At 53.6% G+C, this 25,451-nt stretch overlaps 7 protein-coding genes across 7 annotated transcripts; 3 read left to right on the top strand and 4 right to left on the bottom strand.

The window, feature by feature from the left end:
- Positions 1–5,002: 5,002 nt before the first annotated feature.
- HRG_03276 (reverse transcriptase (RNA-dependent DNA polymerase) domain-containing protein) lies at positions 5,003–6,962 on the bottom strand (the record flags this gene model as incomplete). Its single annotated transcript, XM_044861747.1, has 5 exons — positions 5,003–5,464; positions 5,538–5,966; positions 6,022–6,093; positions 6,160–6,405; positions 6,597–6,962. The coding sequence occupies 5 exons, from the start codon at positions 6,960–6,962 to the stop codon at positions 5,003–5,005; spliced, it is 1,575 nt and encodes a 524-aa protein (XP_044722773.1).
- Positions 6,963–9,125: 2,163 nt separating this feature from the next.
- HRG_03275 (short chain dehydrogenase domain-containing protein) lies at positions 9,126–10,196 on the bottom strand (the record flags this gene model as incomplete). The annotated part of the gene is made up of 5 exons (XM_044861746.1): positions 9,126–9,316; positions 9,386–9,702; positions 9,760–9,866; positions 9,924–10,082; positions 10,155–10,196. 5 exons carry the CDS (start codon positions 10,194–10,196, stop codon positions 9,126–9,128), a joined length of 816 nt encoding a protein of 271 aa, XP_044722772.1.
- A 904-nt stretch (positions 10,197–11,100) lies between these two features.
- On the bottom strand, positions 11,101–12,519 carry HRG_03274 (proline dehydrogenase domain-containing protein; the record flags this gene model as incomplete). Its single annotated transcript, XM_044861745.1, has 2 exons — positions 11,101–11,908; positions 11,963–12,519. The coding sequence occupies 2 exons, from the start codon at positions 12,517–12,519 to the stop codon at positions 11,101–11,103; spliced, it is 1,365 nt and encodes a 454-aa protein (XP_044722771.1).
- A 1,043-nt stretch (positions 12,520–13,562) lies between these two features.
- Positions 13,563–14,025, bottom strand: HRG_03273 (thioesterase-like superfamily domain-containing protein; the record flags this gene model as incomplete). The annotated part of the gene is made up of 2 exons (XM_044861744.1): positions 13,563–13,825; positions 13,932–14,025. 2 exons carry the CDS (start codon positions 14,023–14,025, stop codon positions 13,563–13,565), a joined length of 357 nt encoding a protein of 118 aa, XP_044722770.1.
- A 3,496-nt stretch (positions 14,026–17,521) lies between these two features.
- On the top strand, positions 17,522–18,305 carry HRG_03272 (ubiquitin-conjugating enzyme domain-containing protein; the record flags this gene model as incomplete). Its single annotated transcript, XM_044861743.1, has 3 exons — positions 17,522–17,587; positions 17,654–17,737; positions 17,796–18,305. The coding sequence occupies 3 exons, from the start codon at positions 17,522–17,524 to the stop codon at positions 18,303–18,305; spliced, it is 660 nt and encodes a 219-aa protein (XP_044722769.1).
- Positions 18,306–19,360: 1,055 nt separating this feature from the next.
- HRG_03271 (ubiquitin interaction domain-containing protein) lies at positions 19,361–22,338 on the top strand (the record flags this gene model as incomplete). Its single annotated transcript, XM_044861742.1, has 8 exons — positions 19,361–19,462; positions 19,516–19,572; positions 19,626–19,707; positions 19,766–19,927; positions 19,984–21,294; positions 21,348–21,610; positions 21,664–21,931; positions 21,989–22,338. The coding sequence occupies 8 exons, from the start codon at positions 19,361–19,363 to the stop codon at positions 22,336–22,338; spliced, it is 2,595 nt and encodes an 864-aa protein (XP_044722768.1).
- Positions 22,339–23,343: 1,005 nt separating this feature from the next.
- On the top strand, positions 23,344–24,604 carry HRG_03270 (dnaJ domain-containing protein; the record flags this gene model as incomplete). The annotated part of the gene is made up of 4 exons (XM_044861741.1): positions 23,344–23,423; positions 23,489–23,875; positions 23,963–24,251; positions 24,311–24,604. 4 exons carry the CDS (start codon positions 23,344–23,346, stop codon positions 24,602–24,604), a joined length of 1,050 nt encoding a protein of 349 aa, XP_044722767.1.
- Between the last annotated feature and the right edge of the window lie 847 nt (positions 24,605–25,451).

Here is a 25,451-nt window from a genome sequence, read left to right as displayed (position 1 = left end):
CGCCCTTATACTAAGTCGCGGTTATAATATATAGGAATATTACGCTAGCTATCGTAGGTATTATTTTAGTTAGTCGGAATCGCGTTAGCCCCGCTATAAAGTAACCTTAGAAAGTAACTCCTTTATATATATAAGGTATATAGTATTAATCTATAGTATTAGTTAATTATATAATTATCCCTAACCTTATCTTATATAAGAGTCTAAGCGTTGCCTAGACAGTTAATAAGTATAGTTAATTAATAAGCTAGGTAGCTTAGTTAATTCGTTACCTTTTATCGCGTGCGTGCAACACGCCGTACGTAGCAGAGGGGGGTAGTAGCGCGACCACAGCCTATGCCCTCTTAGGTCTACTCTATAACATCCTATAACGATATCTTCCTAAGCTCTACTTTATTTTTCCGTTATAAGGCTTAGTAGGCTATTTTTTATTAATACTAGCCTTTAGCTAAGCTAGTAGTTAGGTTATCGTACTAGCTTTATACTATACTTATTAAGTTACTAGTATCGGCCCTAGGTTTTTATTTTCCTAGTCGGGGGGCCTAGACCGGGGTTAGGGGGAGGTCCTAACGAATTTATCGCTTAGTTTAGGTAGGCGAGGTCCGGGCCGGCCTACTTATAGCGGGGCTAGACTACTAGTATATTTATAAGCGCTTCTAAAAGCGCTAATTAGCTAATTAATAAGTAGGTTAGTATAGTCTATTAGTCTAACTAAAAATTAATTATACCCTTAGCTAGATTTAAACCGACTTTAGTATTATAGCTAGTAGACTTCCTAGGTATATAACTACTATACTATAAGGGTAGCTTAGGTCCTTATTACTAAGGAATATCTCTAAGAATATAAATTAAGCTATGCTTTATATTAAATATAGCTACTTAGCCTTAATAGTAATTTAATACTAAGTTAAAAGTATAGTTAAGCTATATCTTAAGATAATTAAAAAGTAATACTTAAAGGTTAAAGTAATTCTAAAGTAAAGGTATAAAGTAATATAAAAAGCCCTATAAATAGATAAGATCTTATACTAAGATTAGTATTTCTTTAAGCTAGATAAGAGGATAAGTATAAAAGGCTATATTAATAGGCTAATAAATAGAATTTAAGCTATTATAGCGAATAAACTTAATTAAACGTAAGCGATATTATAAGGCGATAGAGTTTCCTAGTAGTTTAATAGTAAGGTTAAACGACTATAAAAAATACTATTTAATTAAGGTTTAATAACTTTTAGCAGAGTCTTTCTTATTAAAATTCCTAGGTATAAGCGGATTTATTAATATAACTATATTATCTTAGGAGACTAGGAAGAGTAAGACTACTAAGAAGTCTTAAAGGTAGTTAACCTCTTAAATAGGCCCTTTAAATAAAAACTACTACTTTAAAGAAATATAGAACTAGCCTATATAATAAAGAGAGCGAGAAAAGAGCTATTTACGCTAACTACCTTTATAAAGTAACCTAACTTAATCGCTTAGGCTATATATAGTTTCTTTATAAAACTCTTCCTTAAAAAGACCCCTAACTATTTAATTATACTAATAGGAATTAAGAATAAGCCTAGACCTTTATTACCTTAAGTATTAACTAAATTAAGCTCCTTATTTAAACTAAGTAGCTTTTCTTTAAGTAACCTTAAAATAGGATCCCTACCCTAGAGTCTATAAAGGAGAGAGCTAAGCGCTCTTACCTGGATCCCCGGCCACACCAACATCCCAGGTAACGAGCAGGCAGACGCCTTAGCAAAGGCAGGAACCTCTCAACCCGAGCCTGCAGACGCTCTCCCGACGCTGGCATATCTGCGCAAGGTCGCTAGGCAGCGACCAAAAGACGCATTCAAAGCCTGGTGGGAAGTTTCTGCACCCCAACAGTACAGGGTCCTCGACCTCGATGCCACGACTGGCTGCCCGCCAGAACTTACCATTCCACGACCTCTGCTCCACCATCTGCTCGCAGCAAGAACCCACCACGGGGACTTCGCTGATTACCACGAAAGGTTGAACCACGACGATGCGCGACTGACGTGCTCATGTGGTCGACGAAAAGAACCAAAGCATCTCTTCTATTGCCGGAAGATCGCGCCGCGACATCGGATGAGGTTGGCACCTCACCGAGCGCGGCGGTCAACCGAGCAATAGGCAGAGACTTCGACCAGTTCGTCAAGGTGGCGAAGGCAAGCTCGTTCTTTGGAACGATCTGCCCTCGCCACTAGGCGGCAGCAACCGCTTTCCTCCTTCCTTCCCTTTGTTTGCACACACACCCATTTTCTCTTACCCGACTCGGCCGGGCGGAGGGTGCTCTCGGAACCGGCCCTGTGAGGCCAAAACGAAAGACATGGCTGTCGCGCCTGAACGTCCCGCTGACGGGCAGCAGGCTGAGCAAAGAAGCGCCTTTGAGCCGATGAAATGCTGAATGGTGGATTGTTTACGTTCTGTGGAAGGGAGACGCGGATTGGTACTCGTTTCGTTTCGCGTATTGTGGGCCTACTCCGCGATAGTAGACTTCCAGCAGCTCAGCACGTCCTGTGCCCCGTCTCGGGGACCTGAGCGACCTAAAGGTCGCTGGACGGAAAAATACAATAATAATAATAATAATAATAAAAGCGCTCTTACTAGTCCCTTTATTTATATAAAAATAATACCTTTATTCTCCCCTTTAAATATATAGCTAATTAGGCCTGCTCCTTACTTACTACCGACGACTCCTTAGAATATATAAAAGAGCGAAAGACTTATAACCGTACCCTTACTAGTAACTTAATAAGAAGCTAGTAGGGAAGAAAGGTAGATAGCGCGGCTATTAACTTACCTTAGGACTCTAAAATTATTAGGCGCTCGGTTAATTACCTTAAGGCTAAAGACTTTAGTAGTAAGAGATAAGACGGATATACCGGCAACGGCTAAAATAAAGGGGAAAACCCCGGTAAAAAGCTCGGTAGTTATAAGGATATTAATAGCTTCTTTAAGTAGGATCACTACCCCTGTAAGAATTAAATAACTTTGCCCTGCCTGTCCGACCCCTTACTTCTACTTTTACCTTCGTGCATTTTATATACACTTCTCGTATCTCTCTTCGCGAGATATATACCTAGTAGTCTTTTATAAATTACTTTATATAACTAGTAATCCCCCTTATTGTGAAAGGCCTCTAGTGAGTTGATACAACTAACTAGTCCCTATGCTGTTTACTATCAAGATAGAGAAGAAAGAAAGAAAGAAAGAGAATCTACTACATGAGAGCACAATAGCATTTTATAGCTTCGAGCCAATGGAAGGTTCTAGAAGCTAGGCGGCGCAGCCGCCGTTAAAGCGGCTTGCCCGTTACATTACCTCCTCCTTCCAACGTTTCCTCTTCCGGGGTCGTGGCAATCTGTGGCAAGATGACTTGAGAAGGTGACACTCTTTTATGCTTCTTCCATTGCTTCCATGCATCGGTGTGTCGAATAGTAGTAAGGGGTTCCCACGTAGGCTGCGAGTAATCATGCCATTTTACGAGCACCTTCTTATGCGTACCTTCCATTCTTTCATCCAGAATTCTTTCAACAAGGTACATCTTTTCGCCGTCCACCAGCACCGGTGGGGCACTCTCTTGATCGAGTTTCTGCGAAGGCAATGGGTCCGGGGACTGGCCGGAGTAGGTCGACGTGAAAGACTGGATGGATGCGCCCAGGCACATCCAACCTGTAGGCATGTGGGCTAACTTCCGCGAGCACTTGATATTTGGCATGTAGCCAATCGAGCTTCTTGCAGGGTCGCGATGTTTTGACATTTCTCGTTGAGGTATACCCAATCCCCAGGCTCGTATCTCGGTGCGGCTGTCCTGTGCTTGTTGGCTTGCGCTTGCTGTATTTCCTGGGCCATAGCTATCGCTGCTTGCGCAAACTCCGTGGCGTCCTGTAGTCTCTGAATAAAATCCTCCGCTGTCGCTTCCCCCTGCGTCGTGTCTTCCGTTCTTCGATGCTCAACTAATTGGATTGGCTCGTTGTGGTAGCCGTGCATGAAGAAGAACGGACTCAGTCCGGTGGAGGTTGCTTCCTCTCGTTAATAGTCGCCATCGCGATTGGAAGCAAGTCTAACCAGTTCTCCTGCAGATAATTCGTCCATATCCGAAGAATCCTCTCTACCTCTTGGTTCATTCGTTCTGTTGCACCGTCGGTTTGTGGATGGTACGCCGTCGACAACCGCTGCTCGATCCCTAGCATCTGACAGAAACTTTTCCACATACCACTGACAAACTGGGGACCCTGATCACTGGTTATAGCCGTTGGGATGCCATGGACAGGGTAGTGTCGTTCGAAGAGTCTTCTTGCAACCGCTTCTGTGGAAATATCGTTCAATCCTTCGAGTTCGACGCCTTTGGTGAGTCGGTCCGTGACCACCATGCAGTTCGTCGCGCCATCTTTCCCCGACGGTGGGAGGTCAGTAATAAAGTCAATGGTAATTTCGCTCCATATGCGTTGCGGAATAGGAGCGGCTTTAGGAGTCCTTTCTTTGTATCCTCCAGATGGTGTTTCGTCCGCAAACCTCGCAGTTGCGCACAAACCGACGTACATCGCTAGCGGCACCCGGCCAGAAGAAGCGTCTCGACAGAGTCGAGTACGTGAGGTCCCTTCCAGGATGTCCGGTGATATGAGAGTCGTGAGTTTCCTGGATGATCTTTGTACGTAGCGGCTCCGAACCGGGTATCCAGACGCGTTCTCTAAAGCACAGCAGGCCTCTATTGTCTAATGAGCATTCTGAAATGCTGACAACCTTCTCCTTCTGTAAGTCTGTTGGCACACTCTTCGCTCCATCTGCTACCAGCTTCGTGAGTTCTTGATAAAGCTTGTCTTCTTGCCGTGCGGCGTGCCACAGCTGCTGTAACTCCTCATCTTCAAATATCCTGATCTCTTTTCCGAAGTTGATTTCCTGGGCACCCTCGGTGTTGGTAGACAATGTCGATATTGGGACCCTTCTAAGGTGATCATTTTGGAATAGCCTCATAATGCGTCCCTTTAGTCGTTCATCGGAGTAGTTGGCCGGCATATCCTGGTCCCGTCGAGAGTGCGTCAGGCAATCCGCCCTTGCGGCCCGGCCTCCATTCGAGCTCGAATTGGAACCTGGACAGGAACTCCGACCACCGCACTTGTCTCTCTGTCAACCTCCTTTCCGAGTAGAAGTACCTCAGGTTCTTGTGGTCCGTTAGGATCTTGAAGTGCTCTACTGCCCGTAGCTCTGGTTCCCACTGCTCCAAACATCTGAGAATGGCGAGTAGCTCCTTGTCATGGATAGCGTAGTTCGCTTCGGCTGCCGAATGTTTCTTCGAGAAGTATGCGACAGGTCGTACCAGTCCATCCTTATCATCTCTCTGCAAGAGCACGCCTCCCGACGCGAATCCTGAAGCGTCTTCCACGATAGTCTCCCTTTCTGGATGGAAGTGTGCAAGGATCGGGGCCGTGATCAACAAGTCCTTGAGCTTCGAAGGCTTCTTCGCACAATTCATCCCAACGGAATGGCACGTCCTTCTTCGTTAGCCGCGTTAGCGGCTCCGCTATCACCGAGAACTCTGGCATAAACATCCTGTAGAAGTTCGCGAATCCAATAAAACTCCTCACGGACTTAACATTCGTCGGGGTTGCCCATTCCTTCACAGCCTCAACCTTCTCAGGGTCGACTCGGATCCCACACTCCGCCTCGATGATAAACCCAAGGTATTTCACAGCCTTGACTTCGAATTCACTCTTGTTGATATCCAGTTGCAGCCCGGCGTCCATCAGTCGTTGGAGGACCTTGCCGACCTTGTCGCGGTGGTCTTGCAGGCTTCCAGAGGAGAAGATCAGGACATCGTCGATATATGCTGACACAAAATCGTCTAGGTAATCCTGGAGCGCGCTGTTAATGTACCGCTGAAAGGCTGCTGGTGCGCCTGTCAGGCCGAATGGAACTACCAGCCATTCGAAGGATCCATAGCGCGTTCTGAAAGTTGTCTTTCCTCGTCGCCGGGGCGACCCTGATCTTATGGAACGCTGCTATAACATCTACCTTGGTGAACCACCTTGCCTTGGCTATCGTTCGCAAGGTCTCGCTCAGTAAGGGCAAGGGATAGCGGTCCCTCTTCGTTATATGGTTCAAACCTCTGTAATCCACGCAGAAGCGGATGCCTCCGCCGGGCTTCTTCACCATAAGGACTGGTGCCGCGGCTGGCGAGCTGCTGACTCTAATAAATCCCTTGTCGAGTAGTTCTGTGAGAGTCTTCCGTAGTACCAATAGCTCCTCGCGGGACATGCTGTAAAGCGGTCCCCAGGGTAGGGGCTTCTCTCGGCCATGCTCGTCTTTCAGCACTTCGATCTTCAGGTCCACACCTGGCCGATGAGGGGGCAGCTGGTCGGCCAGTTGCTGAGAGAAAGCTCGAGACCACTTGTGGTACTGTGGTGGCAGCTTCTCCATTACGTCAGTCTTCGGTTTCGGTCTTAGGGCCTTGTCAATATCCGCCATCGTGACCGAGTGAACTCCAATGCCGCCTTTGCGTTTGTCACGGCGTGCTTCTGCTAAAAGGTTGCGGCCATGACATTAGAGACATCTAGCTGTGGAGGCTGGTAACGTCGTCGGTCTCGTACTTGAACTCCATTGGACCCGATCTCGAGATATCCTTCCTTCGCATGGATGTGAACATCCTGGTCTTCCATCCATCGTTTACCCAGGATCATATCCCAGTTCAGATCGTCGATGACGTACATGAAAACACGATGCTGCTGATGTCCATCGAGGTCGATCGACACATACGTGATCTTGTCGATTTTGACCTCCTTGCCGTCTCCGCTGCATTCTCCAAGATGCGCGGCTGGACGCGTATATGTGGCAACTGGAGAGAGTGAAATGCGCTTGCTAACCGCGCCGTAGCAGAGGCAGCCATAGTCGACAAGAGATGGCACGAAGTCTGTGCCGTTCACCCTGACGTCTGCTATGAACGGTTCTCCGTCCATTTTTGCTTTTCCGCTCACATCCCATTCTCTCACAGCCGCCGCGTGTCCCTAGTCTGAATCTTCATCGTTATGAGAAGAAGTATCGTCTTCGGCGACCTCGGCTTTAGTGACCGCTGGTCGTGACGGGGTCACGGCATTGACCTGAGTGCGTCGGGTCGTGTTTGCGGGTCGGATAGGCGCAGCCAATGGACAGCGCTCGATTCTGCAGTTGTCTCTTCCACAACGGAGGCAACGCCCTTCACGGTAACGGGCGTCCATCTCGGCCTGGTCGACCCACTTGGCACGCTTGCCCAACAGCGCTTGGTCTTCTGGTCGCTTGGATTGGTAACCATATGTGTTCTTATCACTGCGGGTGCGCGCAGCGTTCACTTTCGCGGATGCTTGTAGAGTTGGTTCCCATTCCATCATATCCTCTCGTCTAACTTCGGTTTTCTGGCCAGGCTGTTTCTGGGCAGCCTGGCCTCCATGATTCTGGTGGTTGTCATAGTTGTCCGAACTCTTTGTGTTGCCTCGAGGCCTTTTCCACTGACCCAACAATTCCATCTGGCTGCTCAGCGAATCGCACCTCCTCGCCAGCCCAACATAGCTGCTGATGGCAGAGGGTCAGAGCCTATGAGGCCTGCTTTCATTTTATCGTTTAGTGCCTCCTGGAGGTAGGAAATCTTGCTGTCATCTGGCCAATACTCGGCGTTGGCATTGGCGATCTCCTCTCAAAGCGGGGGTAAAGGACGTGAACGGTTCATTCTCTCCTTGCTTAATCGAATGCAGGTTGCGTGTAGCTCTCTGCTTGCGATCCCTCTCCCCGTACAGCAATTCGAGGCGGTTGAGTAGTTCAGCAACATTGAACGTTTTCTTCTCGGTTTGCATCTCCACAAATGTGGTCACGTTGTCTTTAGCCTTGCCTTCTAGGCTCATGAAGATGTACATAAAGTGGCCTTCTGCATCTCCAAGGGCTTCTTTGTCGACTCGTAGCTTTCCTTCGGTTTCTAGTTTCCAGCTTCGCCACTGGGCCTTGTCGCCGCCGAATTTCGGTATGTCTCGTAATTTGGGGCGCTTGGTTGGGTGAGGGTTGTGAGTGGCGACCACACGAGTGTCCTCAATGGGGACAGCCGGGGTGACAGATGGCGTTGGCTCTAGGAGTTCAGACGAACGGGCTTGCTGGTGTTGTTGGAGTTCCAGGGCAATAAAACGTTCTTCAAACTGGGTGTTTCTTCGGGAACTCTCTCTCTCAGACTTCGTATCTCGGCAACCAGGGCGCTGAGGACGTCCGGCTGCATGTTGTTGTTATCTTCGGCCATCGCGACTTCGCTGAACGCTAATAGTTCGACGGGACTCAGTTTGGTGTCTTCAGTGTCTTCGGTGTCTTCGGTGTCTTCAGTGTCTTCGGTGTCTTCAGTGTCTTCAATGTCTTCAGTGATCTTGATAGTATGTGAAAGGCCTCTAGTGAGTTGATACAACTAACTAGTCCCTATGCTGTTTACTATCAAGATAGAGAAGAAAGAAAGAAAGAAAGAGAATCTACTACATGAGAGCACAATAGCATTTTATAGCTTCGAGCCAATGGAAGGTTCTAGAAGCTAGGCGGCGCAGCCGCCGTTAAAGCGGCTTGCCCGTTACACTTATAGCTTACTATAGCTTACTTATAAGGTATACTCTTAAGTAGTAATCTATCTATATAAGGCTTACTTAGCTCATATACGCTCTAGGTAAGCCGAGCATAAGTGACCTCTTATCCCGACCCTTGTTCCGAGCCGTCTTATCACGTGAACGCGGCCGGCTTTGCTGCGGCCCGATGACCGTGGTCGTAACAGTGTTCTCATCGCAATCCTAGATATAGCGACGGGCCAAGAGGGGAAGGGGCTTGCTAAAAGCGAAAGAAGGTGAGGGGCGGCGGGGAATTTGCAACAACCGACCGACGTTACTATTTGCGAGACGACCATAGTCCAGTAGTGACGCAGCCAAACTCTCTAAGACCATCCCGTTTATGATGAACAACGAGAGAGTCTCTCGTTCTGGTCTCTCCGAAATGGACCCGGGCGCATATACCCACATGCGCAAACAGTCTTATCAATTGATCTTTCCCTAGGCCACCGTTTCAAAAGGATCCCATCAATTTTCTAATCCTGAAGGTATGGTGGACTGTAATACATATCCGTTGTTAATCTATAACCACTGTTGATTTCCTAGGTGCGAAACAAACGACCCGGCACTGCCTGCCTCAATGCTTGCCTTGACTATAACTTCGCGGATAGCAGTGACAGACTCCTCCGGCGTAAGGGGGCGGGTGAAATGAGGCGCATAGGTGGCGAACTTTTTGCCCATTTCTGCCACTCTTTGCAGCTGCTCTTCTGTGGCTAAATAAAACTGTCAGCTCCAGCAAAGATGCCAATTTTACGTGGTTCAGAGGGGGAAATGGTTGGTACCTTCTGAATGGTGACCAGTTTCCACGACGCCTGGACTGATGGACATGAATAAAATGCCTTCCTTCCGGCCCACGGCGCTGTACTTGGCAACGGCAGCATTCATCGCGGCTTTGCTGATGGTATACGGCCCTGCCAGCTCAAGGTCATAGTTGTTGATGAGATCCAGATCTGCCATACCAGAGGAGATGGTAATGACCTTCTTGGCCCCCCCTTTCCGAACAAGCGGGAGGAATAAGTTGAAGAGGTTTATGTTGCCTATGACGTTGACGTTGAAGGACTCAGCCAGATCCTGTTCAAGCCCATCTGGGTCTCTGCCACTAGCCATGAAGTTAGCACACTGGAAGAGAAGAAACTAAAAGGCCGGAAATGCATACAGTTCTTCCAGACTGCTAAATGCTGACCATTCAGAAACAATGGCTGCATTGGCGATTACATAATCGAGCTTCCCGCCGGTGATGCGGCTCGTTTGCGCAGCCGCTTTCTAATGGAAGGCATCGGTAAACGAACAGAGAAAGGCTGAGCTGGTTTTGTATAATACCTTCAAAGATTCGTATTTTGTAAGTTCTGCTTCGATAAAATGGACATTCAATTGACCAGAAAACAGCGATGCAGCATTCTTTTCGGCTGCATCTTTATCCCTCACCAAGCCAACCACGGTATTCTTGGCATCGCTGGAATACTGACGTACGAACTCGAGCTATGTAAGGTTGACGAAATGAGGAACTGTGTCTCCTATGGCGTTGGATGGAACGTGGGTTTGGGGACTTACGCCAACACCTCGATTCGCGCCTGTAATCAGATAAATAGCCATTTTGTATCGCAAACAACGTTGTTTGGGCAGATGTAGAGCTGCAAGTATCAATGTAATGAATAGTGTCGATACAGTGAATTGTGTTGACAGCGTGAATAATAGAAGCAGACATGCGCTTTATACAAACACGTTAGCTATACTTAGCACAGTGTATGCACAGTATTAATACTCCCTTGCTCGATTTGTAATGTTCAATTAAGAACTGAGTGCCACAATATGCTTGTCAGCGGAGGCAAATGCTTAGCGCTCTTAATTAGTCGCCCCGTAATTAATTACTAGGGGCGGCTGTTCCCGAGTCAGTGCGGGGTAGATTTTTCGGCCCTTGGGCAACTATTCGCGAGGCCGGGTTTATAATCACAGCAGCCAATGTTTGGCAGCCATAATACTCTTCAAAACCTGGTCTCCATTCATTACGGCAAATGACCGGTCGTAACCCAGCCGCGCGCGACACGCACCAGCGGGGCTCACCCGGCTTACCCGGTTCATTCGCCGGCCCACCCGGCTCACCCGGCGTCGCGCAATTGGCGGGCCGGAGCGGGTGCGCATCCCCCCCCCCCCGGATCCCGGGTTCCCACGGCATTCGTCGCCGGTGACAGAGCTAATGCACGTGCTTCAGCGGAGCAGCAGCGCCGGCCAAACTACACGAGATAAATCATTGGCGAGATTCAAGGCGCCGAGGAATCCTAGCTCCGAGTTTGTCGTGCCGCCTACGGATGCACATCCTCCTCGCAGCGGTCTGCCTACCTGGTGCGGTTGACCTTCTCGAATCTCGACATAGCCCAACCAGCTCGCAACCGTCATTGCAACATGATCTGCGAGGGAAAGGCACGGAAACTCGAAGTGTCAATTGAACTGCGGGGACCTCAGTCTTGTGATCTTGCGATGGAATAAGTGCCAGTACTCGTCAGCGTCCCGTCGCGAAAACCCGCCTCAGCCTCCTCCACGCCTCCGCCTTCAGCACCGCATACTCGTCCCTCGTCCGCGACGCCGCGTCCCTGTTCTCCGCCGCCCGGCGCGCCAGGTAGCCCAGACACTCGTCTAGGCTCCCCCACGTCGAGCACTTGTACACCTCGGGCGCGCCGCCGAGCCGCAGTAGGCCAAAGCTCAGCGAGTCCGACATGCCCTGCAGCTGCGCGAACACGACCGGCACCGTCTTTAGGCCCTGCTCCAAGCGTTGCGTGTGTAACTTGTGCGCTGCGAGCACGCTCTCCCTGTTGTGGCTCGCTAGGATGAGCCTCACAGACGGGAACGGCCGGGCCCCCTCGTCCGTTCCTCCGAAACCCAGGAGGCACTGCCGCAGCGCGCCGAGGGCGATGGCGTTGTATGCGTCGTCCGTGTCCTGCTTGCTGTCGTGCATGAGACTGCGCTTGTCGGTGGCCAGGTATGCGCCCCGGACGAGCTTGAGCCCGAGGGTGAAGCCGCCGTCCAGCGCGGCCGCCAGCTGCTCGGCCAAGGAGGCGGGCGTGCTCTTAAGGTAGGCCTGATAGGTGTTGTAGATGACGGTGTGGCCGTCGCGGTTATACTTTTGCATCAGTTCGAGGCCCGCGCGGAGGATGCCGAGCTGGTAGAGCTGGGACTCGGCATCGATGAGCATGTGCGCTTTTTGGGCCTTGCACCGGGTGCTGATCTCGTCCAGGGCGTCGAGCATCTGCAGCGGCAGGAGCTCGCCGGCCGCGAGGGCCTCTGTGACAAGCGGCCCAGCTCCTGTTATCCTGGAGCCGTTGTTAGCGACCGCTCACGGGGGGGTGACAGCAGGGAGTGTAGACTTGACGGCCAGCTGGTCCCCCTCGCTGAGGATTTCGACCGCCTCGAGGATCCTCTTCCGCCACGACGCGATGGCCGGGCATATCGCCGCTCTCTTGTCCGCCCCCGACTCGACCCCCAGCCCGTGGACCCTGTTTTTGCCGTGGTCGAACACCGTCTCCGTAGCAAGCGTGATGATAGTCCCGCGGAAGCCCATGTCCCGCATGCGGCCCATAGTAGCCCGCGTCTCGGCGAGCGTCTCACCCGCGCAGAACTGCTTGTACACAGTCTGCTTCATGAGCCACGCGAGCGCCCGGTTACGCCGCACGTCCAAGAGGAACGGACGGCGGGGCCGGCAGATGTACGAGAGGAAAGAGATGGCGGGCGTGAGCAGCCACGGCGTGGAAGTGACGGCGCTGGCGACGAGGGAGCGGCAGAGAAGGCCGGTAGGAAGGACGGAAAGGGGGGGCGCGTCTTTGTCCGGGCCGACTCGCTTGAGATGAGAGAGGCTGCTGCCCCTCAAGACTGAGGCCCCCGAAGGTGACTGCGCAGACAACCTTTTGCAGGCTGTGGAGGCCATCTTGCCATTCCGAAAGCTCGCCATTGCAAGATACGATATGCCCTTCCTTGCACCGCCGACGAAGGCGGGACGGTGACACGCCGTGGGGAACAGCCCGCTTTTGGGCTGGGCTGGCAACGGTTGCCATACTGTCGGATGGCTAGCCGGTCGACCTCCGCTTCCCGGAGTCGGGATCCAACGCGGGGTATGCAGGATACGAAGCGTCATGCCCAGAGTAACTATCGTGATGTCGTTTACAATAAAATACATCGCCTGCAGAGATCCCGCATATAAGTCAACTGGAACGTTCAAAGCAACGCTCCCATTGAACAGACGCTCACTATGCCCCGATGCCCCGACCTCTTTGCTCTCTTCCATCCGGGCTCTAGGGTAGTAGGATACTCACTCGAGCTGGCCTATTGCCATGTCTCCCGCTCAATATGCCTACATGTATTTTTATTAGTATTTTCAGCTCCATACTTATTCACGCAGTCATACTTACCGTTATAAGGAAGGTGCTCTTTCTTTAGCACGGTCTTATGAGGTTATAGATTTAAGTCACGTCTTCTGCATTAGCGAGGGCACTAATTTAGTGTCACCATTACGCAGGACAAACAACCAACGTGGATGGCAAAGAGGGTCTTTAAAGAGATAACCAGGCAAGCATAATAAGAACCGGCTTGGCGCTCAAGGCGTTAAGGGGACGTGATTCGCCGGTCATAAATTCAGTCGACAGGTTGTTTCCAGTCCTTGTACAATTACGCTGTCAACTGCAGTGCACGCGACCAATAAGTAGTTGGCTTATGCGCTGGCTGCAACGGCGGTTGCATGGTTTGGCGTTACCCAGCGAAGCTCCCAGCTGACACTGGACAACTTGCCGCCAGTACGGGTGGCGTGAGGGGTGCACCGCGGACGCCAGTCACGCATCTCCTCATGAGAAGGCTAGCCATTCTCACAGGAGAGCAGTCTCGTAGTGGCGCTCAAGGCACAATGATGGCATCCGGATGGAATGAATCCAAGTAAGAGCATGATGAACAAGTAAGGATGTCCCAGGGATGTCTGTTCTAGAGCGCCGACTTTGCCTTGTGGAATTTTCTCTGGGCTTCGAGAACCAGAATGAGCTGATGGGCGGTGCAGAGCAGCTCTATGTTCTCATTGAACATGGTGACATCGAGGTCCATTCTCCCGTCCTGCAGCATCTTGGTGGCAGCCCGCGTGAAGATCCAGCGCTGTCCGTCGTCGGGGAGCCTTCGCTTATATTCAATAACCGTGGTGACGGCGGCGTTGAACGTCGTTGCCTGCATGGCCTCGGCCACCGAGTCGGTCACTACGACGGGTTTTCCAGGGCTCTCATGGGCCCAACTTGTACCCAGCCACCCATCGGAGCTGAAACAGCAAGTTAGCCAGGCGTGGATGAATCTTGATTCACTTACTCTTGCCCACAGTCCAGTTGACATGCCACGAAACAGTGTAACTACTGGTCGAGGTTTGCTTGAGAACGATCTGCTCCTTCAGTGGGCTTGTCATGGCTGTGTTGGCTGTGTTGGCGAGGACAATAGAATGGAATCACGGAGCGAGGTACCCTGTGATCGACTTCGACAGATCGAGAGTCACAGGCGGGTGGGAATGGGAACTTGTCAGAGGTAAGATGGCGATGGGGTGATGAAGCTCACAGAGTCCTATTCTGAACAGACGACATGCCGAGGTAGATGGAGGTTTAGGAAACACGAAGCCGTCAAGTACATAATATTAACACAGGACTCGGTAGATGCAATCGAGGACATGTCATGTGACCGTCTGTTTGCCCTGGCTTCCTGGTCTGGTCTTTGATTTCAACCTCGTTTCATCGTCGACTAGGACAAGGCCAACAAATGCTTGAAGCTCTCCCGCCAAAGTTGAAGAGGAACAGTTGATCTACACATCGCCTAGGCAGCAGAGCGTGGGGCAATATGGTTTGCGTGGTCGCTAGAGAAAGCGTCGTCGTTGACCCCGGCGGCTCATGTCCTGTTGAAGAAACACGTGTCCATTTTGCGATACCTAGATCACCGGTGCTAGTCGCAGAGGAATCAGAGTTTCAGAGAAATCAGCAGCAGCTGTAGAGTCAGAGGCGGTCCTGGTAGCAGAGGAGTCGGGAATGGTAGAGTGACCAATAGCAGTCGTTGCACCAGAAGAGACCGTTGAAGTAAGTCGTGGTAGCAGAGGAACCAGCCGCAGTTGATTCTCCAGCAGCGGAACTAAGACCGGTCGACGTCAGAGTATTCGGTATTGCGCTAGTTACTGAAGAAAAGGGAGACACTGTATTGAAAAAATTGATTTCAGTTTCCGCGGGCGAGGAGGTGGCAGCCGAGGTAGCAGAAGAGCCAGAGGCAGACGTATCAGTAAGAGGGCCAGTGCTAGTTGGCGTCAGGGTACGCGATACGGCGCTCGCTTTCGAAGAAGACGCTGTTTCGGTGGCAGCAGTAGACGAACCAGGGTCCGCCGTCGCCGTAGAGAAGCCAGCTATTCAACTTTGGATCGACCAGTTTACTACTCTCACCTGTCTTTCGTTTCGAATTGTCAATCCAAAGTTAAGTATATACTCTCTATCTGACTGTCGAAGCTGCAGTAGAATAAGCCGGAGATTTTGCGCTTCTTTGATACTGCGCATGCTCATGGCTGCGTCCGTCTTCGTTGTCTCCCCCCCCCCCGGACCGCCATTTCGAGCCTTATTCTACATTAGTGACTACTAACGCCCGTTAACGACCGAAATTGTTTCCCGCTTGTCGAGGGATTATTCTTTGCCTGGCCATCCGCCTATATATGATCTAGATACACCTCAGGATGGAGGGAGTAGATATTACAATGAGAGTTCCCCGTCAGGCTTGTTAATGGGAAGCTCTAGATTACTTCGACTGATTCAACTAAAGCTCAGCTTAACATACGGCATACGACTAGGCTCGTAACACCACTCCAATCATTTGATGGCAGACCCTTTATACACGCTCAAGTGTTTCCTTTATATCCCAGTTTTCCAACTCGCTCTTCTCGTCGACTTGGGTCCTCGGGCGAACACGAGCGTCAAGAGCGTCAACGGCGTCATCTCTGTCCAGTAACCCCCGAATCTTGCAGCGTACCGACCCATTTTATCCGATGGAGTGTAGCTAGGCTGTTTCATGACGAGCCTGTTAAGATGAGCAACTGTTTGCTGGGATCGACAAGTGTAAGGCGGTACTTGGCTGGAGTGTTGGTTGTCAGTATGTCTACGTAGCTTGTTGATTTCACCTCTTGATATTAATTTGTCAATGGAAAACATTAGTCTTTATTTGATATACTTTCCAACTCTGTAGGATGAAGATGATGAGCGATCTACCCTCTCGACATGCTGGTATAGTTAAACCGTCCAAGCTTGCAACAATATGTTGAGCCTATATATAGACGGATAGGTAAACTCACGCAACGTCACCGAGAAAAGTCTTGTTGATCCGTAGACTGTCCGCACTCAACTTTCAGCCCTGCTACAAGCAACCGCCATTTCCTCCAACGCAGGAGCCAACGCCCACGCAAGTCACACACCACCATGTTTAGTAACAACCCCAACAACCCCAACCGCGTCGTCGAGCTGGTGGAGCGGGTCATGCGCAGGGGACACGACAGCCGGCAGCCAATGCAGTCATAACATCGCCGTTGCTTCGTTTTCCAGCATTTCTTGACTCATGGCTCTGAACGTGGCGCAGCTCGACGTGAGCTCCGGCGGAGCTGTTCTCAGATGCAAGCCTACTCGCCAGCCTGCCATTCCTTCGCAGGCAACGTAAAGTTGGTTCTCCGGCCATACATGTCGGAGACGAAAGGCAGGTCCCTCGAGTCCATCAAGAGGTCTGTCATCCGCCCATGAAGGACTTTGTGGGTAAGCTTTGGCCTCCGCAGCGACTCCGGCGTCGGCCCGCGGGATCGGAGACACTTGATGCTGCGGCAATCGACCACGGTCTCGGTTCAACGGCGGTGGAAATGTAACTGGGAAGGCGCATTTGACTGCCGGTGAAGCAAGCATTGAGAGCCACGATGGCAGACGTGGCGTTTTGTGTGGTGTTGAGCCCAGCGCCGTGGGGAAGACGAGACCGTGGACCTGGAATGAATGCCATGCCGCAAGCAGTGGCAGCAAATCAGTCAAGGAAGACATTTTTGACTCTACAGATATAGTTAGAGAAAGTCTGCCAGGCTGTTTGCGCCACATGCTGATGGACCGGCGCCACAGCGGGCCCCGGCAGCTCGGGGACGTGGGGCATGGCGGTGCATGTATCCACACGCGGCGGTACGTACATACCTTGGACTTGCAAGCAAGCCACCTGGACATCAGCCACATGAGCACTCTCGGCCCCGTCAACGGGCCATATCCCAATGGAGCGCCTGATGGACTGACCAAAGACGTGGGCAAGCAGGTCAGCATCGCAATCGTGAGCCTGACATGTTCCAAATTGTGAATTGCGCCTCATAAAGAGACGTCTTGGCAAGCAATCAAGGTGTGCGACCACCGCACAGTGCCTTTGTGGCTGACACGCCGAGTCAGGCACCCAAGCCACAAACGTCCGTTCCCAAACCGGCGCCTGGTTCCTGGGCCGTCCCTCCACCTGCCCGTCGTCCTCCCTCTCCTCCCTGCTCCTCTTCCTCCACCAACACCCTTGGGCTTCACCCCGGTAGGCACCCTCGTCCCTCTCGTCCCTCCGCCTTCGTGCCGCCTCGCCTCTTCCCCGTCCTTTCCGCTTCAACCCCCTCAAAGGGCCTCGCTCTACCCTCTTGGACGCCTGCGGCACTCTGTCGCCCGATCTTGTTGGCTTTCTCGCCCAAAAAGCCTCCGCTTCTCTCTTTCACGCTTGGCGCCTTGTCTCGCTGGATTATAATCCCGACTTTGGCCGCCTCTCTTCGCTGTCCCCGACTCTTTAAATCCATCTCCCGTCCCTCGAGACCCTTGGGCACCTTCACTCCCCACCTCCACCCGCTCCTCCAACCACGCAGTCTCTCGTCGGCTCCCTCGGCCCACCACGTCTCCATGGCGCAGAAACGGCTGATGCAGGAGCTGATACCCCTCCACAAGGAGAAATGGGTCCATATTGAGGTATGCGAGCCGTCGGCGCATCAGCTCCTCAACCCACGTCTCCCGTCCTAACTGGCCCTCTTCTAGACAGATGAGACCAACCTGCTACGCTGGAAGCTGGGCCTTTGGGTCGTCAACCCCGACAGCGTTTGGCACGGCGCCTTTCTAAAAGTCAGTACCCAGTCCCCTCGACCCTCGCCGCCATACTGACCAGACTCGTTTCCACCAGGCTGAAATGAAGTTCCCGAGCGACTACCCTTATCAACCGCCCTCTTTCCGTTTTCTCACAAGGAACATCTGTCACCCCAATGTCTACACGGACGGAAACCTGTGCATCTCCATCCTCCACCGACCCGGAGACGACGAGCAGTCGGGCGAGCTTGCGAGCGAGCGCTGGAACGTCCTCCACGGCGTCGAGTCGGTCCTGCGATCCGTTCTCCTCTTGATGGACGACCCCGAGATCAATTCGGCCGCCAACGTCGACGCGAGTGTTCTCTATCGTGACGATCGTGAGGAATACGATACTCTGGCTAGGGCGATCGTGGCCCAGTCCCAAAAAGATGTGCCCGACGGCGTCTCCATGCCCACGCCGGCGCAGCTGGCCCCGGTACCCCAGAAGCAGGTGGACGATGACCCCGACTTTTGGAACGTGACCGATGACGAGGAACACTTTGGCAGCAGCGAAAGTGATCAGGACATGGGCGATTTCGAGGATGAGGACGAGGACGACCTGGTGTGAAGGAGGCTGCCGAGGGCGCGACACGGATCGAGACGGCATTCGTTACCGCCTTGTTCACCACCAGCCCTGTGTGGGTTGGCCCATTGCATCTGCGCGATACTGCATAGCGTGACTTTTTATGGCTGTACCGGCGACGTGGCTTTGCCCGCGGTTGCCGAGGCGCAAGAGACGAGGCTTCGGGCGTCCTGTTGTGCTTTTTATTTCTTGGAAGCCATTGACAATGAAACTGCGGAATAGAAGCCTGGCCTCGTGACTGATATTCGTCGTGGTTCTCGATATGTCTCCCTTGGCGTCAATCCGATAGGAGGGGCCCGGAATGGAGGGAGCTGATGTACACTCGCACATTTGAAAGGCTGCGCCGATTCCTCAGGCCGATGACGCTCATGTGCCATGTCTCAGCAGGCCGTGCGGCTGGCCTTGGGCTCCGCCTCGGCTGTCGAGTCAAGACGGGAGAGCGCGCCGCTCGGCATGAGGATCAGGGGGCAGGATTGTTGGAAAAAGCATCAAAGAAGTCGAGAACGACCAAGTTCATGACACGTCTTTATTGCTCGTGCAGTCTAGAGCAAACTCTGTACGCGACTTCCACAGTGGAAAGGGCCCTACGTCACGGCCATGGGCTCTGTTATCTTATCAAGTGACCCGCTTACTACTGCAGTACGCCAAGGACCGGTACGTGGGCAGGTACTCGATACTGTGCCATGCATTGCATCTCGTCTCGTCCGACCGACCCCGTGCTCTCTCGCTCCTAAACCTCTGTTTGCATCCTTGCAATTCCCGGCCCCAGCAAGCGTTTGCGCCTGTCTTTGGAGCTGCAGTATTCGGCTTCATCCTTGTCCCCTTTTTTGGAACTGCTTTGCTACGGAATAGTCTTACCCCGGGCCATCGTTTTCGGTCCCCGCGACCCCGTCGAGCGCATACATCCGTTGCCTCTCCGCCTCGACTCGCCAGGCGCCACGATCGAGCTCGCGCCGCCCCGGACCTCCGCGACAACACAATCCGCAGCAAAGGCCGCAACGCCGATGCATGCTTGGCACGGGAGCTGAACTGCAGTCAGAATGGCCTCCAAGGAGCCCTCGGAGGACCAAATATCGCAGGTCATCGACTTTGCGAGCCTCGACCCCCACGACGATCGCTCCCTGGTCATCCAGGCCCTCAAGGTGCTTCTGCCCTGCCTATCGTGCGGCGCTTGACTGACGCCTCCGCCTCCTAGGACAATAGCGGCAACGTCGAGTCGGTCGTCATGCAGTACTTTGATAACCCCGCGAGCGTAAGATCCACGCTGGCTGTGCTGTGGCGCGAGACAGGCTAACCGCGAGGCAGTTCCGGCAAAAGTTTACGCGGGCCTGGAACGACAGCATGTTCTCCGCCGACAGGGACGGCTCCGACAATCACACAGGAATATGTGAGCTCTGCACGCCTCCACGCCTCCACAACCCAGGGCATGCAGCTAACTGGCGCAGCGTTCCATATCGAGTCGATGGGGCCAAACGACGTCATCCAGGGCGTCACACCTCCCCCAGAAGGTTGCGGACCGGGCGCTCCTTCAAGACCTCCATCAAGATCCAACAACCGGTCCCCCCTGGGCAGAATGGTGGACTGGACCGCTGGGGCAGACGTATCTGGTAATGCCTTGCGCCCTGCCGTGGTGGCGACGCGGAACTAATGGCGCGTGCTACAGGCGCCTCAAATACCCAGTCTCGAGAAGACCAAGACATGCAACGAGCTTTGCGAGAATCAGCTCAGGAGGCAGGCATCCCTCTGCCACAACAGGAATCCGGCGTGTTAGACTCGGCGACTTCGGTGCCGTCCTTTGGCCCTGCGAATCGCAGTGACTATGATCAGGACAGCTGGGCAGTGGTGCCATCCGAGTCCAAAATCGCCACTGCCCCCGCACCGGAGACGAGGAAGAGAGCCCCTGGGGCACCGGCCTTTCTGGTTTCGGGGCTCAGCTCAGCCGGCGAGCACTGCCTCGGGGGGCTCCTGACCATCCTTCACGGAATCCCCCTCTCTCGAAACATCTTGCTCGGGACTGGCAAACCTGCAGAATCGTATGGCTTCAACAGCGAGTGGTGGAAGGGCCAGGAGATTCTACCACCGCACGTCCTCAACCGACTGCAGTCCGGCGCAATAGCGTGGGGTGAGCGGCACGGAGCAGCGCCGTCCAGCGAAGAGGAAATCCATAGGCTCATGGCATTCCTCGACTCGACCGAGCGCAGTTACGGCGCTGTAAGCGTGCTGACCGATCTGATACCGTTTTCCTCCGTGGGCCCCGAAAAGCGCCTCTTCGAGCATCTTGTCCAGCGCCGAGGCGAGCTGATGATGCCCCTGACCCAAGTGGCCACCCTTACCCATGTGTTGGGCGACGACGAGGGCGAGGAGGAGGCCCGGTTCGGCCTGTTGGAAGTGGAACACGTCCGGACAGATTATGCTAACATCAAGACGCTGTACGAGTCTCTGGATCACATCATGTGGAGCGATGTGCTGTCTTGGAGCGAGATGCATGAGGGCTCCAAAATGGCCATGTTCAAGGACATGGGCGACGTCATGGTCATCAAAATCTCGGGAGACGGCCCGGAAGATGCCATCGACATTCCCGAGGAACTGTATCCCGAAAAGTACCTGTTGACCCGGAAAGACGAGGCGCGGCGAATACAAAAAGGGTGGTGCGAGACGAAACAGGCCATCCAACGCATCGCACAGGGCGAACAGGAGCTCTACGAGTGGCGCAACGACTGGAACCATCAATCATTTGATAAGAGAGGGATGATCCTAAAGGTCATCGGCCAGTGGAAGACCTACCGCGAGTACTTAGCAGGCCGGGGACGGTTCCGGGGAATGGAAGAATCGGGCTTCGACACAGACAAATACCCGGACTATCGAACAGCGCCCTGTCAGATGGACGACGAGGAAAAGCAGCACCATCAGGCCGTGGAAGATGTCCTGCAGATGGCAGAACGGGCACTGGCTGATATTGAAGAGAAGCTGAAAGGTAAGCGCAGTCTTGACTGTCGCCCTGAACCTCGATGTACTGACTGGCAGCAGCGCTCAATCAAGATCTGGAGCAGATCAGGGCCAGACAACGCTTCCTCGGCAGACTGCTCACGGTGCCCGACAAGCCCGGCCGGCCACAACCCATGACATGCAAAAAATTCCTCCTCTCCGGCATCGCGACCCCGACCGACATTGTTTACCTGCGGCAGCGCTCAGAACCAGAGCTGATGGAGATGGAGAGTCGGCCGAAGCCACACGACCAGTGGTGGAGGCTGGCATACGCACCCAAGGAGGAGCAGCCGGTCAAGGCAGAGGTGCGTGGGCAAGGCCAGTATTGAACATGGGTCGCGCAGCTAACGGCAAGCAGAAAATCGAATTGGAGCGGGTTCTGCGCGAGATCTGGCAGGAGACCAAGAACCCGCTACTCGTCTATGCCACCGACGAGGCATTGAACACTCCGCGAGCACCGCTCTCGGCATCCTTGGAACGCTTTGTGCGGGCTGAGAATAAGGCTTTCCGCCAGGAGCTGAGCAGGGAGAGCAACGAGGCGGCAGATGGACGGCCAGTGGGGATGATGGAGGTGATGTCTCCATCCAAGCGAAAGCACCGCGCAGACAGTGCGGACTCGATGGACAGTAACCGCGCATCCATCGGCAGCGACGACCGCAACGGCTTCGATGACCCGTTTGAAGGCACGAAGCAGGCTGCATCAACGGAAATGACGGACCTGTCGGAGCACCAGCGTGCGGGGGCGTTTGGGAGTGGCCGGACGGCGGCAGCATCGGAGGAGAGCGACGTGCCAGGACCGCCATTGCCCGAAAGGAAACCGGTAGAGGCGGACGGTGCCACGGAAAATAAGGTGGCTGCCGGGGGTCAATCGCCCAAGGCGGCGGCGGACGATAGAGACGACAAGTCGGATCGAGGGCCGGAGATGCAAGAGCGAGCTCGGCCGCCGTCGTTCATGGCGGTGCCTCAAGGCAAGGCGCCTCACGAGGGTGCGGCGCCCGGAATAGACATGGAGCTTCCGGATTACCAGGAATAGAGGTGCAGAGGAGTCATGAGTGGCCTTGGATTTGGATGGGCAGACCGGAGCCCAATGGACGCAAAAACGGGGATGCATATTCGCTTGGGCCGAAGCGGTTGCAGGGGGATTACTTGTTAGGAGCGTCGACAAGGGGGGTCATGCAAGCAGTAAGTGAAGCCAGGCGCCTGGGCGGACGGAACATGACGTTGACCCTGGAGGTGCATCTCTGGCGTGTTTGAAGCAATTCGTCTGTAAATACAATACTCTGTAGTGTCTAGAGCGGAAGGTTCTGGAAGGTTCCATGGCCAGAAGACGGCCTACGTTCAGTACCTACCTTACCTAGGTACCTTGGTGAATAACTTACGTGGGTACCCAGCTCGAGACACGGTCTGGGAGTAGGAGGAATATGCATATATCAGACGAGGGCGAAGGGGCATAGCCGTTGTGCGCTGTCGGGAGGCGTGCCCAGAGCATGTACTGCAAGGCGGTGATGGAATGTCGGGGGCGTGATTCGGTGCCCTGGCAAAAAGTGCACAATAGCGACCTCATGTCTTCTTCGATTGGGCCGATGCGGCAATGACAAGAGGCAACACTCAATGCCCACCCAGGTGGGAATGGAGAATCTTCCACAAGCTCCGGCCGGGCAGCTGGCTGGGGCCCCACTCGCCCTCTTCAGGCCTGTGCCCGTGTGCCAGTAATAACATCCATCGCCTCGCAAACGTCACTTCTCCCTTCCTTGCTTCCCGCAACTTCTTGTGCATCGCACACACACACGGACTCTCTCGTCTGCGCAACGACAAACGCTTCTTTTACGGCGCCTTTGATTCCTTCATCTGCCTCTTTTTTTTTTCGTTCCTTCTTACCTCTTCTTCCCCCCCCCCCTCCCTGCGCCTCTTATTTTCTCGGCCTGGTACATCGTCGGCTTCCTGCCCCCCGCACTTTCAATACCCAGCCAAAGAATAGAAAGACGTACCTTCTTTTTGACCTCCCGGGGGCGACTCGGTAATTGACCAGCTGCTCACCATGGTAAAAGAAACCAAGCTCTACGACACGCTCGGCACCAAGCCCGACGCTTCGCAGGATGAAATCAAAAAAGGCTACAGGTATGTTGATCTGCACCCAAAGGCTCTTGACTGTGCCCGCAGGCTGACCACGGTCCCGCGTGTAGAAAAGCGGCGCTGAAATGGCACCCCGACAAGAACAAGGACAACCCCAACGCCGCCGAAAAGTTCAAGGAGTGCTCCCAAGCCTACGAGATTCTGTCTGACCCCGAGAAGCGCAAGATTTACGACCAGTATGGCCTCGAGGTGCTGCTTCGCGGCGGAGGCGCCCCCCCTCCTGACGACGCTGGTGCCGGCGGGAACCCCTTTGCGGGTGGCGCCATGCCCGGCGGCTTTTCCGGCTTCGACTTTGGCAGCGGCGGCATGCCTGGCGCTGGCGGCGCCCGGACCTTCCACTTCAGCACCGGCGGTGGCGGCGGCGGCGGCTTCAGCTTCAACAACCCCGAGGACATCTTTGCCGAGTTTGTGCGTCAGGGTGGCGGCGCTGGCGGCAGGCGAGCCGATGACGACGACGACCTTGCCGGCATCTTCTCCTCCTTTGGTGGCACTCCGGACGGTGCCTCGCGTGCTGGCCGTACGAGAATGCGGTCGTCTGGGTTCCCGGACCCCCGGAAACGCGAGCCCACGCCTGAGATCACGACTGTCGAACGGCCCCTGCCGCTGACGCTCGAGGAGCTCTTCAACGGGGTGACCAAGAAGATGAAGATTAAGCGCAAGACGTTTGACGAGTCGGGCAAGCGCGTGCAGACGGACCAGGTGCTCGAAGTGCCCATCAAGCCGGGGCTCAAGAAGGGCTCCAAGATCAAGTTCAACGGCGTCGGCGACCAGGTCGAGGGCGGACGCCAGGACCTGCACTTTATCGTCGAAGAGGTAAGCCGACAAACCATTGGATTGGGACCAAGGATGATGATGCTAACCGTGACCCGCAGAAGGAACACCCGCTCTTCAAGCGCGAGGACAACGACATTGTGCACCCGGTGACGCTCGACCTCAAGGAGGCGCTGACGGGTTGGAAACGCACCGTGACGACGATCGAGGGCCGGCAGATCAACCTGGACAAGAGCGGGCCGACGCAGCCCGGCAGCGAGGATCGCTATCCCGGCCTCGGCATGCCCATTACCAAGAAGCCCGGCCAGCGCGGCGACTTTGTCATCAAGTACAAGGTCAACTTTCCCTCGAGCCTGACGGCGGCCCAGAAGCAGAAGCTGCGCGAGATTTTGTAGGGGGGCGTCGGTTGAGCCCAACGAGCTGTCCGAGGCTATCTTTTCGGCAACAGAAGTCGACGACGCATCGCTGGTAGGATGCGTGTTTTATTCTCCAAAGCTAGTTCCTTGATGGAAAGGCTACGGACATGGTGCAGGAGACCGGGTTGACGATGGCTGATGACGAGCATGACGACGATGACCAAAGAGGCTCTCGTGGTGGTGTAACAGGGCGTTCAGGACTGTGTATTTTCCTCCTTTGTTTTTTGTTTGCCCGAGGCGGCACCTCCTGCGACGCTCGAGCATAGCTAGCATATTCGTGTGTGAATAATGTCGCCATATTTACATTACAGGAGGCGGGTTTGTGCCATGATTGGGCACCAGGAACAGAGAGTTGGCCCGCTATCCTCCCACCGCCACTCTCTTGTGCTACGAGACGGCCAAGGAGACCTGCTGACCTTCCGTGATGGGCTTGCCGCTGGTGCATAAGCGCCGACATGGAGGTTGCGGTGAGAGCAGCAGATGCGATTTCGGAGAGAGGTGCATGCGTCTGTGCCATGGTTTGCCTGCTCGGTCTCTCGATTGTTTTTTTTTCCTTTTGTCATTACTGTCGTCTTCTCAACGGTTGACAATGCACGCGTGGCCGAAAGAAAAAACGTGGATGGCTATTGTGAGAGGCGCGTCGAAGAGACGTTTGGCGTGGGAGGGAGACGAATGCATTACCTAAGCTTATTATCCGTATACGTATATAACTGAAGGAGCACGGGGCGGCAGATGACGACAAGGAGGGGGAGGGGTAAACTGTAAGTTACAGTACCTGAAGTGAAGGTCTGGCCTGGATAGAACAGAACAAGGACTCCGTACAGTA

This window comes from Hirsutella rhossiliensis (assembly GCF_020360975.1).
Source record: "Hirsutella rhossiliensis strain HR02 chromosome Unknown scaffold00003, whole genome shotgun sequence".
NCBI classification, from domain to species: domain Eukaryota; kingdom Fungi; phylum Ascomycota; class Sordariomycetes; order Hypocreales; family Ophiocordycipitaceae; genus Hirsutella; species Hirsutella rhossiliensis.
The sequence above is the reverse complement of the archived record's forward strand: the minus strand, read 5'-3'. Positions and strand labels throughout refer to the sequence as shown.